The 12,781-nt window shown below is 42.6% G+C and overlaps 1 protein-coding gene across 4 annotated transcripts in view; it reads right to left on the bottom strand.

Moving 5' to 3' along the window:
* Window positions 1–2,313: 2,313 nt before the first annotated feature.
* The window catches only part of NVL (nuclear VCP like), a 36,475-nt gene continuing 26,007 nt past the window's right edge, over window positions 2,314–12,781 (bottom strand). For 3 of the 4 annotated variants that reach the window (XM_075863396.1, XM_075863394.1, XM_075863395.1), the window contains 5 exons: window positions 11,313–11,419; window positions 10,770–10,846; window positions 9,085–9,173; window positions 6,531–6,601; window positions 2,314–2,690 (listed from right to left, as the gene is read on the bottom strand). In XM_075863396.1, coding sequence (XP_075719511.1) covers window positions 2,640–2,690; window positions 6,531–6,601; window positions 9,085–9,173; window positions 10,770–10,846; window positions 11,313–11,419 — 395 coding nt within the window. In that variant the 3' untranslated portion in view covers window positions 2,314–2,639. Of the gene's footprint in view, window positions 2,691–6,530; window positions 6,602–9,084; window positions 9,174–10,769; window positions 10,847–11,312; window positions 11,420–12,781 lie in introns of those variants that run through there. The other variant, XM_075863397.1, reaches the window with a different exon arrangement.

Raw genomic sequence — 12,781 nt, 5'->3', positions numbered from 1 at the left:
ATTTTGCTCACCATTGTTTAATATTAACCCTTGAGCACGTCACAGAGCTGTGCAATACCTAATAAATCACTCGCTGGCTGTAGCCCAAGGCTGAGGAAGGTGTTAAAGTTAATGAGTCTTCAGCCCAGTTTATCTCACCTCCATGCTCCATTAACGAGAGAAAAAAGTCCACACAGCAGGTGACAGTGTAACGATACTGCGCTCCCCTCCCCCACTTCATCACGTGACATGACGTTGACTGCGCCAGTAAAGAAGGCTGGAGCTGTTCCCCCTGCAGTGAAGTATAATTATAGAGCGATAACCTCTAGACCGTTATATAGGAACAGGTGTTGAGTATTACATATCGGCTGTGTTGACACTTTGATGGCTTTTTTTTTTTTAATATAGAAATTGGAGCTGTTGACGGATCTTACTTATTTCTATGCAAATGAAATCAGTCATCATTTTGTCACTAGAGGGAGCTCACTAGTATTTTTAATTGAGCTCAAAAGGTGCTGTATAAATTCCCCTGTAGTCCTCTGCTGAAACTACCATAGAAACAGTAACGAAGTGCAGAGATTGTGAATAGACATCCCGTGGAATGTCTATTCACTGTCTAAACACTTCAGTATTGTTAATGTGTTAGTATAAGACAGCACATAGTGATCTAGCAGGATCCCTATGCGCTGAGTAAATGAATGGAGAGGAGTGCATGATGCTGATTGGTCAGCGTCATACACTCCTCTGTACAACGCCCACTTGGTCTAACGTAAAAATACGCCCACTTGGGCATTAAGCAACTCATTAGCATAAATCTAAAATCTCGTTTTATTAAATAAAAAGCACTGCTGTCACCTACATTACAGCTCCGATCCCCTTATATAGGAGACAGGGCACTTATAATGTGGTGACAGCCTCTTTAAACAGCGACAGGATCCCTCGAGGTTACGATCTCTTGGGTTTATACAATCAGCTCATAAACCATGGGAGGCAGAACAATGGAGGTTCTACTATTCATCATAACACAATGCACCAGCTGCCCGAAAATCTGCAAGGTCAGACGTGTAATAAATAATTAGTCTTCAGGGAAAAGTGAGAACCGGCAAGAGATTCATCAGGTAGAAGCCAAATAAATACGTCGCACCTGTTTGCTTAAGGGAAATTTTTACCCCTGGACCATTCTTTTTTTGAAATCTAAACAGGTCTAATATTCTGTGCGGATTGTTTTCATAGAGCTTTATAGCGGTCGGGGCTCTGTCTGAGCAGAGGATTTGGAGCTCTGTATCAGTAAAACTGAGTTAAAGGGGATTTCCCGCTTTTTTTTTTTAACCTAGCAATCCTATTTATGAAGAGAGGTTCCGCATGACATGCTTTAAAAAATATGCCCTCCCTTTCTCCCATTGCAGTGGCACTCAGGTCCATACCTGCCCCCAACCGCTCTCTGTGCAATGGTTTTATTTAGTAAAAGTGTAAAAAATAAATAAAAGTGCACATATGTGGTATCGCCGCGACCGTAATGACTCCATTAATAAAGTTAATATGTAATTTAAACCGCAAGGTGAACACCGTAAAAAAAAAAAACACAAAAAACTATAAAGTCATAATAAAAATGAATCAATAAGTGCCATGCACCCCAAAACAGTACCAATCAAAACTATGTCTCGTCCCGCAGAAAACAAGCCCAAAAAATCACTACATTGATGGAAAAAGAAAAAAGTTACAGCTCTTGGAAAGAGACGAGGCAAAAACAAATAATTTTAATGCAAAAGTGTTTTTATTGTACAAAAGTCGTAAAACATAAAAAACCTCCACACACGTGGTATCGCCGTAATCGTACCGACCCATAGAATAAAGGTAACATGTTATTTACGCCGCACAGTGAACGGCGTCAATTTAAAAACGCATAGAACAATGGCGGAATTTCAATTTGTTTTTTTATAATCCCCCCAAAAAAAGTTAATAAAAAAATTATATGTACCCTAAAATGGTGCTATTAAAAAGTACAACTAATCCCGCAAAAAACAAGTCCTCATACAGCTATGTAGACGAAAAAATAAAAAAAAGTTACAGCTCTTTGAATGCGACTATAGAAAAACGAATAAAATAGCTTGGTCATTAAGGCCTAAAATGGGCTGGTCACTAAGGGGTTAAATTCTGGCTGCCTGTAGCCACCACTAGGGGGAGCTTAAGAGTTAACTGCATAGTATTTATATATTGAACGCATATATAACAGTATGCAGTAATCTCCCCCTAGTGGTGACTGCAGGAAGTGAAAACCTTAAATTGCAAATCCCCTGCATAGACATATATGATAAAGTGACTTTTAAATACAAATTCAGAGAATGTTCTAACCTTCCTTTATTTGCAGCCCAGACAATGAAGGAGGATGAAGACAGATTTAAATATACACGTAAATTCCACAATCTCATTTATTTACAACATGGACATCAAGAATGTGGAGCTGCCAGTTGCTGCATCAGAAAAAATAAAAATAAAAAAAAGTCACAAGTCATTTCTCAACAGAGAAAAAAAAACAATCACAGAAGTGACACTCCCAGTTCTGGTTTGTACGGGATTCTCCTGCGGTGACCTGGATGACAGTCATTGCTTGGCTGCTGCGGGGACGCAATCTTCCTGCAGTCGCTGCTCCATCCTCCGCATCACTCCCCGGCCCCGAGAGACTTCCGCAGCTTCTCATACATCATCTGATCCTAGAACGAAGAAAGATGGAGGAATTATGCGAATCACTCTTTAGGGTCAGTTCACACAGAGTTTTTTGGCGCTTATTTTGATGCGGAAACCGCGTCGGAATGCGCCAAAATGGCCCCCCTGTTGATTTCAATGTGAGGCAGAGGCATCTTTCCCCCCTCAGGCAGCTTTTGGCCGCTTGAGGAAAAAAACAGCAGCATGTCCTTTTTTTGGTGCGGATTCCACCTCTGACCTCTCATGGGAGGCAGAAAACACCTGCGGCGCGCATCACTGATCGTTTTTTGCCCACGGTCCTTGCATTAGCATCAATGGCCGCAGGCGAAACACGGCGAGAAAAAAATACGTGAAGCCAGTTTAAAATCTGCCTCAAAATTCCTGAAGGAATTCTGAAGCAGATTTTTTTCTGCATGCAAAAAACGACGGGTGACCAGGGCCCAAGAATCGACAGTATCGATGCGGCCAATCAACCAAGATGGCTGCTCCATTTACATACACGGGGCTGCAGCCATTGTCTCTCATGGGAAAACCCCTTTAAATAAAGAAACCATTTATGACATATCCACAGGATCCATATCTCACATGGGAAGACCCCTTTAAGCGTACCCATCATCTTATTATTTTGATCCAAAATTCTGTGGAATAATTTCATAATATATCTTTATAGGGGTCGGAGTTCAGAGATCTAAATCCTCGGCTTCTCTTCACAAACGATGAAATTCTGTCTGCCTGCAGTCACCACCAGGGGGAGCTCACTGCACACTGATTTATTATTGAGCTGTATAAGTTTGTACGTAAGCTCCCCCTAGTGGTGACTGCAGGCAGCCAGGTTTGTATCATGAAACTACGTCTATGTCCAGGGGAATTGGAGTTCATACAATATGTTTGTCTGACTTATTAGGGTGTTCTGGAGTTAAAGGGTATTCCCATACAGATATGCCAGAAACGTCTGATCGGTGCGGGTCAAAATGGTAACACACATACCCATATGGAGAATGGGGGTCCCCGACCATTGTCCGCCCCTCTCCATTAACTTCTATGGGACTTACGGAAACAGCCGAGTGTGAGAACCCTTTTAGGGGAGGCTTGTTTCCCGTGATGTTGCTACAGGGGCTCGCTCTGTTATTGTGTGGCTTCAGGCGGTCACATAGGATGGATTATACCATAGACGCTGCTGTCTGCTCTGTAATATTCATGACTTGTATTGAATAATTTACACCTTGGTCAGCTCGTCCGGTAAGTCCTATTACTGGACATGTAAATATAACACTCAGATCATCCGCACAGAGCAGGACTCCGGCTGGTGTGGGGGGGGGGGGGGGGGAGGGGGTCTCACTAGGACTCGTGCCCACAAACAAGGGTCCGTTTATCTTTTCTAGTAACCGGCACACAAACATTAGGATTGTATCTTGTCCCCTCTCACTCAAAAGTCTGTAAACCAGAATTGTGAGCTATATAGGTCTATGGTTGTTAGGCAAAGTATCCATAGCAACCAAACTCTGTCTTGTCAGTAAAGCTGCCCATACACATTCACTAGATGTGAAACCTATGGTCCCAAAACGCCTTCTATGCATGCAAAGTCAGGCACCGCTTATCTCCATGTGGAGACAAGGATTGGACAGGTCTAGTAGAGGGCACAGCCCATAAGAAATACAAGTTTGCTTTGTCAGTAAGAATACAGGCCATATCCACCAGCTTTAGTATTACCCAAACCAGATTTAGCTGTCTGATATGTACGGTCATCATAAAAGACACATCTGCTCCAACTCCCCCCCCCCCCTCCCATAAACACGCATGCCGAGATCTGTCAATCATCCATATTTACGGTCAGGGAGTGGGAGATTAATCACCAGTGGCACCGCTCATCTCCCAGGGTAACAAAGTATCGGGCATAATAAAATACAACAAGCAGCACAATTTTTGTTTCCCCAATAGCCGACATTAAGGGGCAGAGATGTTTTATATACTGAAACATATTTATAGGTTCCTATAACGCAGGGGGCGGCAGTCAGATAACACGTCACAGAATGTAAATCACTGGTCAAGCTGTATGCAGACTCTGAACCAGCAGGGGGCGTACACACAATATAAAGAAACAGACCTAGTGCTGCTCTCCCTAAACCACAGAACCTCCAAAGACACAGGATCCAGTAATTCTACAGTGGGGGGCAGCGGAGTATAAACCACGAGCCCAAGACCCTTCCTCCTCCTCCTCTGTATGTGTCACCTGTGTGAGACCCTTCCTCCTCCTCTGTGTCACCTGTGTGAGACCCTTCCTCCTCCTCTGTATGTGTCACCTGTGTGAGAACTTTCCTCTTCATTCCAAACTACAAGAGCAAACAGTTCACAGTGTCCTGTGCGGAGGTCTCCGATAGATTATGAGATAGATAGATAGATATGAGATAGATAGATATGAGATAGATATGAGATAGATATGAGATAGATAGATATGAGATAGATATGAGATAGATATGAGATAGATAGATATGAGATAGATATGAGATAGATATGAGATAGATATGAGATAGATATGAGATAGATATGAGATAGATATGAGATAGATAGATATGAGATAGATAGATATGAGATAGATATGAGATAGATAGATATGAGATAGATATGAGATAGATAGATATGAGATAGATAGATAGATATGAGATAGATAGATAGATATGAGATAGATAGATAGATATGAGATAGATAGATAGATATGAGATAGATAGATAGATAGATAGATATGAGATAGATAGATAGATATGAGATAGATAGATAGATAGATATGAGATAGATAGATAGATATGAGATAGATAGATAGATATGAGATAGATAGATAGATATGAGATAGATAGATAGATATGAGATAGATAGATAGATATGAGATAGATAGATAGATATGAGATAGATAGATAGATATGAGATAGATAGATAGATATGAGATAGATAGATAGATATGAGATAGATAGATATGAGATAGATAGATATGAGATAGATAGATATGAGATAGATAGATATGAGATAGATAGATATGAGATAGATAGATATGAGATAGATAGATATGAGATAGATAGATATGAGATAGATAGATATGAGATAGATAGATATGAGATAGATAGATAGATATGAGATAGATAGATAGATATGAGATAGATATGAGATAGATAGATAGATATGAGATAGATAGATATGAGATAGATAGATATGAGATAGATAGATATGAGATAGATAGATGACACAACACTTCATATTCCTCTCATCAGCTTTTAAATTTCCTCTTTTAGAAAGTTTTTTTTTTAGAGAAACACTCCGGGCGGGCATGTTGAGAGTTGTAGTTTTGCTACAGCTGGAGTGTCCAAACACTGGGAACACTGGCCTTAGGCACGATTAAAATCCCCTGCTGTTCGTTCTTCCACTACACACATATATTAGCATCTTGAAACAATCGTCTAGGATAGCGGATACAATGTTGCCATTTTTCCTGCACAGTACGTTCAGAGACGAGCGGAACAATGGAGCTTACTGATTGAAGTGGGATTTAGTTGCATTTTTTTTTTTTAAATAGAGACCCCCCTCTATTAGAGTGGAAAGCCACAGCAAGGATTGGCTCCCGCTCTGGAGGACGCAGCATCACCATATATTACATGGCCGCCCATTCATTGTAATAGGCACCATGTTATACCACATTGTCCCTGTAGTGGCGGCTGCAGGAGAAACGTGCGGCAATTTGCAGCTTCTCACAGGAATAACAGCTGGTGTAAGATACTGGACTCTTTACGATTTCTGCGGACATACAGATATCTTACACCTATTCAGAAAAAAAACCATAGTAAGTGAAGGACAACTCTCACCATCTTGGAGACCGAGGGTTTCACCTTCTTGAAGGCTTCATCAAAGTGTTTTTTGTACACATGGATGTCTCCTAAGAAGTCACAGAGAAAACGCAACGTTACTTCACAAGAACTGGAAACGCTAAGATTAATAATGATAAAACAACTGTTCAAAAGCTATTATTTTACTAACCATTCAATCTATGACCAACTAAGAGCTACATATATAGTCAACATACACACAGCCTTACATTACTTATCCCGTACTGATCCTGAGTTACATCCTGTATTATACTCCAGAGCTGCACTCACTATTCTGCTGGTGGAGTCACTGTGTACATACATTACATTACTTATCCTGTACTGATCCTGAGTTACATCCTGTATTATACTCCAGAACTGCACTCACTATTCTGCTGGTGGAGTCATTGTGTACATACATGACATTACTTATCCTGTACTGATCCTGAGTTACATCCTGTATTATACTCCAGAGCTGCACTCACTATTCTGCTAGTTCCGATCAGGTTAGGTTAGCTGAGCTCCTATAATGCAGCAGGCGGCAGTTTAGGACTTTACAGTGCCTGGTAAAAAGATGACACTTCCCAGAATGAAAATCACTAGCGCAAGCTCTATGCAGACACTTAACCAGCATGCTGGGAGATTTCAGCTCTGAAGCAACAAAGAGTACACCAGCAGCAATTGCATAGACGGGTGCGTATACACATAGGCATGAATCTCCCGTATCACTTTACTGTCCCTTCCTCTTCTTAGATACTACATTAGTTTATGGATAGCTGAGGGGGGAGCATGTGCCCTGGGTTCTGTATGCCAGGGGAGGCGCCAACAATCCGATCTGCCTCAGCCAGGGTATATTCTTGGAATCAAGTAAGTTTTATTTGAGGTATTTCGAATACGAACATGTAAAAAATACAAAAACTTCAGCCAGGGTATTTAGTTACAAGGCTAGGACAGAGAACGGACTCTTTGCCCCAGGTGAAGGATAGTCCAGCTACGTCTCGGTTACCGGACACCTTCCGTCTCATTACCTTTTATTATTTGCAGCAGCCATAAAGTGCAGACCACCTGCTGTTCTGCCTAGACTGACAATGTGTGCGTAACGAACATAGATATGAAAACCACTATGTGGCCAAAAGTATGTGAACCCCCGACCATCACCCCTCCACGAGCTCGTTGGACATCCTACTTTGAAACCATAGCCGTTTATATGGCGTTTGGCTTCTTTTGTGCATATAACAGCCGTCACTCTCCTGGGAAGGATTCGCACAAGATTTTGGGGGTTTCTGTGGGAATTTCTGTCAGATAGTGAGCCGTAATTCAACCCTCTAAAGAACTCGCTGCTCCGTGTCCAGTGACGGATTTACACCACTACAACTTGGCATTGTGCATCAGGATCTCAGACTTATGTGCAGCGACCATGAAAATCAATTTCATGAAGTTCCGGATGCAGTTCTGGTGCCGATGTCACTTCTAGAAGCCGTGTGGAGCTCTGTAGTGAGTGACACAACAGAGGATAGGCGATTATTACACGCCACGTACTTCAGCACTTAACGTCCCCACTCTGAGTTTACTGCTTCATGGCTGAGTGGTTACTTATAGACGCTTCCACTTCACTATAACACTTACAGGTGACCAGGACAGATCTAGCAGATAATAATAGCACTTACAGGTGACCGGGGCAGATCTAGCAGATAATAATAATAACACTTACAGGTGACCAGGACAGATCTAGCAGATAATAACACTTACAGGTGACCAGGACAGATCTAGTAGATAATAATAATAGCACTTACAGGTGACCGGGGCAGATCTAGCAGATAACACTTACAGGTGACCGGGGCAGATCTGTAAGTGTTATTATCTGCTAGGTGACCAGGACAGATCTAGCAGATAACAATAATAGCACTTACAGGTGACCAGGACAGATCTAGCAGATAATAGCAGCACTTACAGGTGACCGGGGCAGATCTGTAAGTGTTATTATCTGCTAGGTGACCAGGACAGATCTAGCAGATAACAATAATAGCACTTACAGGTGACCAGGACAGATCTAGCAGATAATAGCAGCACTTACAGGTGACCGGGGCAGATCTGTAAGTGTTATTATCTGCTAGGTGACCAGGACAGATCTAGCAGATAACAATAATAGCACTTACAGGTGACCGGGGCAGATCTAGCAGATAACACTTACAGGTGACCAGGACAGATCTAGCAGATAATAGCAGCACTTACAGGTGACCGGGGCAGATCTGTAAGTGTTATTATCTGCTAGGTGACCAGGACAGATCTAGCAGATAACAATAATAGCACTTACAGGTGACCGGGGCAGATCTAGCAGATAATAGCAGCACTTACAGGTGACCAGGTAAGATCTAGGAAATAACAATTACAGGTGACCGTGGCAGATCGAAGCTCAATATTTAGGAGGGATGTCCACATACTTTTGGTCATATTGTATAGACATAGGCTGAATAAATCTTTATAGTACATTCAGCTTTCAATGCCAAGTGAAAGAAACCAAGTGTTGATAAAATATTGCATCTTCTTCACTCACCTCTAGTGACCGCAGGATCCGACTGAAACACTTCACTCCGCAGAGCACTTATCGAGGCCTCACGTACAAGAGCCGACAGGTCAGCCCCCCTGTGGAAGGCAGAAAATACATTATATAGCGACCTGTGTCACGTAAAAAAAGGAGAAGGTTTAATTTGATTTTGACATAAAGGTTTTACGACACAAAGTCTAATAGTTGTGTTATATCACACTGGAGAATTACGGGAGATACAGATCTCCAAGAGCTGCACAACACCAGGAGTCCGACTGTCTGATCCGAGTGATCGCTCAGAGTCCGTCTGGGCAGCGGCACTCCCTGAGCCTGATCCGCCACAGCATACATTAAATATCTTATCAGCACATAATAAACTAAGAATATAAAGAGTGCGCTAATCGAGGACGGATTACTCAACCTATCGCTTTAAGCCTTAAAGGATATGTCCAGTTTCGCAAGTCTAGTCTAAAAAAATAAAATATCTGACCATTTTGTGTATACAGCTCCTATGCAGACCTATGTATCTCTAAGGTTACAGACTATTAAGACTTACTGTTACTTCCTTCCCCCTTTTCTACGCTCTAGTTTATCAAAATATGGTAGAGAGAGAGTCCAGTAACACATGGCTGCAGGATCAGACTACACGTAATCTGTAGTCACGGAAACACACATCTGCATAGGAGCTGTATACATAAAACGGTCAATTTTTGACAGATCGTTAAAGTGCATCTCTGCCCCTGTACAGCCTTACGGCCCATTCACACGAATGTGAATAATACCTGTGTGCTGTGCATGGAAATCACACACAGCACACGGACCTATTGATTCCAATGGGGCCGTTCACACACGAGTGAGTTTTCTGCGCGTGATGTCTGCTGCGTGAAACTCACTGTATGTCCTATATTAGTGCGTTTTCATGCACTTACGCGCCTGGATGCATAACGCAACACACACGGACCGGAAAAACACGCGTTTTTCACTCATGTGAATGTAGCCTTACAGTGACCCCGAGGGCGGCGGACGGACAGGCCCTTTTCTTCAGGTTATCACTTCTTTTACCAATGAGAGAGGATATGTGCATATTTATGGTGTTTTTTGGTGTTTTTTCTTGGATTGCGAATATTTTGGTCGCCCCAGTTCTGGCGATTATGTGTAGATTGTACATGTAGACAGCGTGACATGTATGACCCCTGCACATCTTGAACTTTTCTTTTTAAGAGGAGGTGTTGGGCGTCCCCGGTTTCACAGGGGTCGGACTTCTACGACAAACATCAATTTTTCAGCATTTTTTCCACAATGTCTCGCTTTGATGCAAAATTGCATGAAGGCGCCTAAGAGTGTAAAGCGCGGAGTGGCACTTGCACAATACGTCAGGTGTCAACTTGCAGAAAAATATGTGGGTATGGGAATAGAATAGAATTTTTATAATCCAGGTTTATTTGTGTACGTCAAAAGTGTGAGAGAGTTAAAGGGCATTTGCGACAAATCCCTATTCGAGCCAATCCATTGGATGTGCCGTAAAACAGATCGTGAGGGTCCATCTACGGAGGCCACCACTATCGGGGGTGGGGGGGGGGGCAGTTCTCTTGGCGGATTCTGTATCTGCCATAGACTATAAAGCAAAGTGATTTGGGATGTGCGACAAATAGTCCCCAGTGATAAGCGGCACGTCCATAAGTTCATTTACTCACGTAAAACAATCACATTTCTCATCATAAGCGATGACTTCCAGATCCACGTCAGGACCCAGTGGCGGCCGGGAACCATTCTGTGAAAAATACAGAAAAGAAGTATAAATTTGCCGCCGGTCTTCGGATAGGAGTTCCCGTATAATACCTGGCCTTAATGGGGTATATAGACCGGTATCACGCAGTTGGGACAACTCCTTTATTAATTCTGCAGAATGCCCACCACCATATTTAAAAAAATATGACAGTAAATGTCATCCATATACAGAGACCATGTGATATCATTATGTGAACACATTACCCACAACTATATATAGGTGTCTGGGCATGCACAGGACGCTATGAGAGCCTTCAGAGCAAACAAAGACATGCCCGCAAAGTAAGAGGCCATGGACAGTGTCCCTGCCCCATAGAGATATAATCACATGCATATAGAGGTCACTGCCTCCTACAAGATCAACACACTCCTCTCCCGCTGCTGGCATCATTTTGGATACATTGTATTAACGTTGCATATATGCAATTCTTGATAATAAAAGTTGTTACTTTAGTTATTGTCCTCAGGATGGCGAGGCGATCACTTGGAGGGGGAAGCCCAACATACAGGGTCTTGTCCAGTCTCCCCGGTCGCAGAATAGCTGGATCAATGATGTCTGGAAAGGAGAGGGAAGAGGATTCATGACACTGAAGCAAACACTGCCTGGCGGCAGATTCACATTACACCATAGGTAATGACGACACAAATTCAACTCCAGAACAATACTAAAGGGGTATCATGAAAGCAGCAGGAGGAGTGTGCTGACTTTGTGGGAGGCAGTGACCAGTATCTTATTGCAGTGTAGGAAGAAAGTACCCAGAGGAAACCCACGCAGACATGGGGAGAGCATACTAACTCCATGTGGACATTCTCCTTGGTCGGATTCGAATCCAGGACCCCAGTACTGCTAGGACACAGTGCTAACCACTGAGCCAACATGAAATTATGTCTGTAAGAATAAGACAGTATGGGGAAAAAGGGAAATTAAGTGAGAATGGAATAGTGCAGCCAGTCGGAATTATGACAGCAGGAGAAGTGTGTGCTGACTTTGGGTGAGGCAGTGCCCTATATATACACAGGGTATCAGGTCTGTAAACATAAGGCTATATGTATGGGGCAGTGTCATGCTGTGGGTGAGCATGGAACAGTGCACCAATGGGAAGGATGACGGCAGCTGAAGAAGAGTATGCTGATGCAGCTGGAGGCAGTGACATATATACATGTGATTATGTCTAAGAATAAGACTGTATAAAACAGGGGCAGTGTAATGGTGTGGGAAAATCTGAAGGCAATATTAATCAAGGCTGCAGAAGAAGAGTGTGTTGACCTTGTGGGAGGCAGTGACCTGTCCATATGATTATACGAATAAATTAGTGATGGGGTTTGGTGGATGGGGAATTTAGTAAGTGACATCATCATCCAACCGCTGCATCCGAACTCAAGATTTTTTTCAAGACCATATTTTATAATCACCAAAGAGTAGCGGCAGTAAATGAAATTTGCATTTGTCTTAGCGGATACACAGAAAATAGAATGTGCAAGAAGTGAATAAAGATAAGGAACCACTGAACTACAAAGTAGTAATGTCCATTTAATTGATCGACAATGAGTCTATTCAGGCGTCCTGGTCCTAGAGGTCACGGTGAACAAGCTCATAAGGGAACGGAGGCTTCCCGAACAATGGCCCTTCTCCAGCAGAGTAAACAGCAGCTACTGGAATCCAACCTTATCTAATCAGCTCCGAGAAGTCAGAGCACTGCAGATTGACTACTTATGTACCAATTATAAACTCCCAAGTGTAAAGTCTCCAGCAAACAGAGCTCTTGTACAAACATTGGGGGATGGGGATGGATTTGACTATTGCAGAACTGCGGCAGGAAAGCTAATTTCAATAATAATAGAAGTCAAACAAGTCACAGCCAGCAAGCAGGCAGGCACAGATTTCATGCGGCTCCTTCATTAACTCCGCTTGCTGGTA

Source organism: Rhinoderma darwinii, chromosome 4 (genome assembly GCF_050947455.1).
Source record: "Rhinoderma darwinii isolate aRhiDar2 chromosome 4, aRhiDar2.hap1, whole genome shotgun sequence".
In the NCBI taxonomy this organism is placed as follows: Eukaryota; Metazoa; Chordata; class Amphibia; order Anura; family Rhinodermatidae; genus Rhinoderma; species Rhinoderma darwinii.
This window is presented reverse-complemented; position numbering and strand designations above follow the sequence as displayed.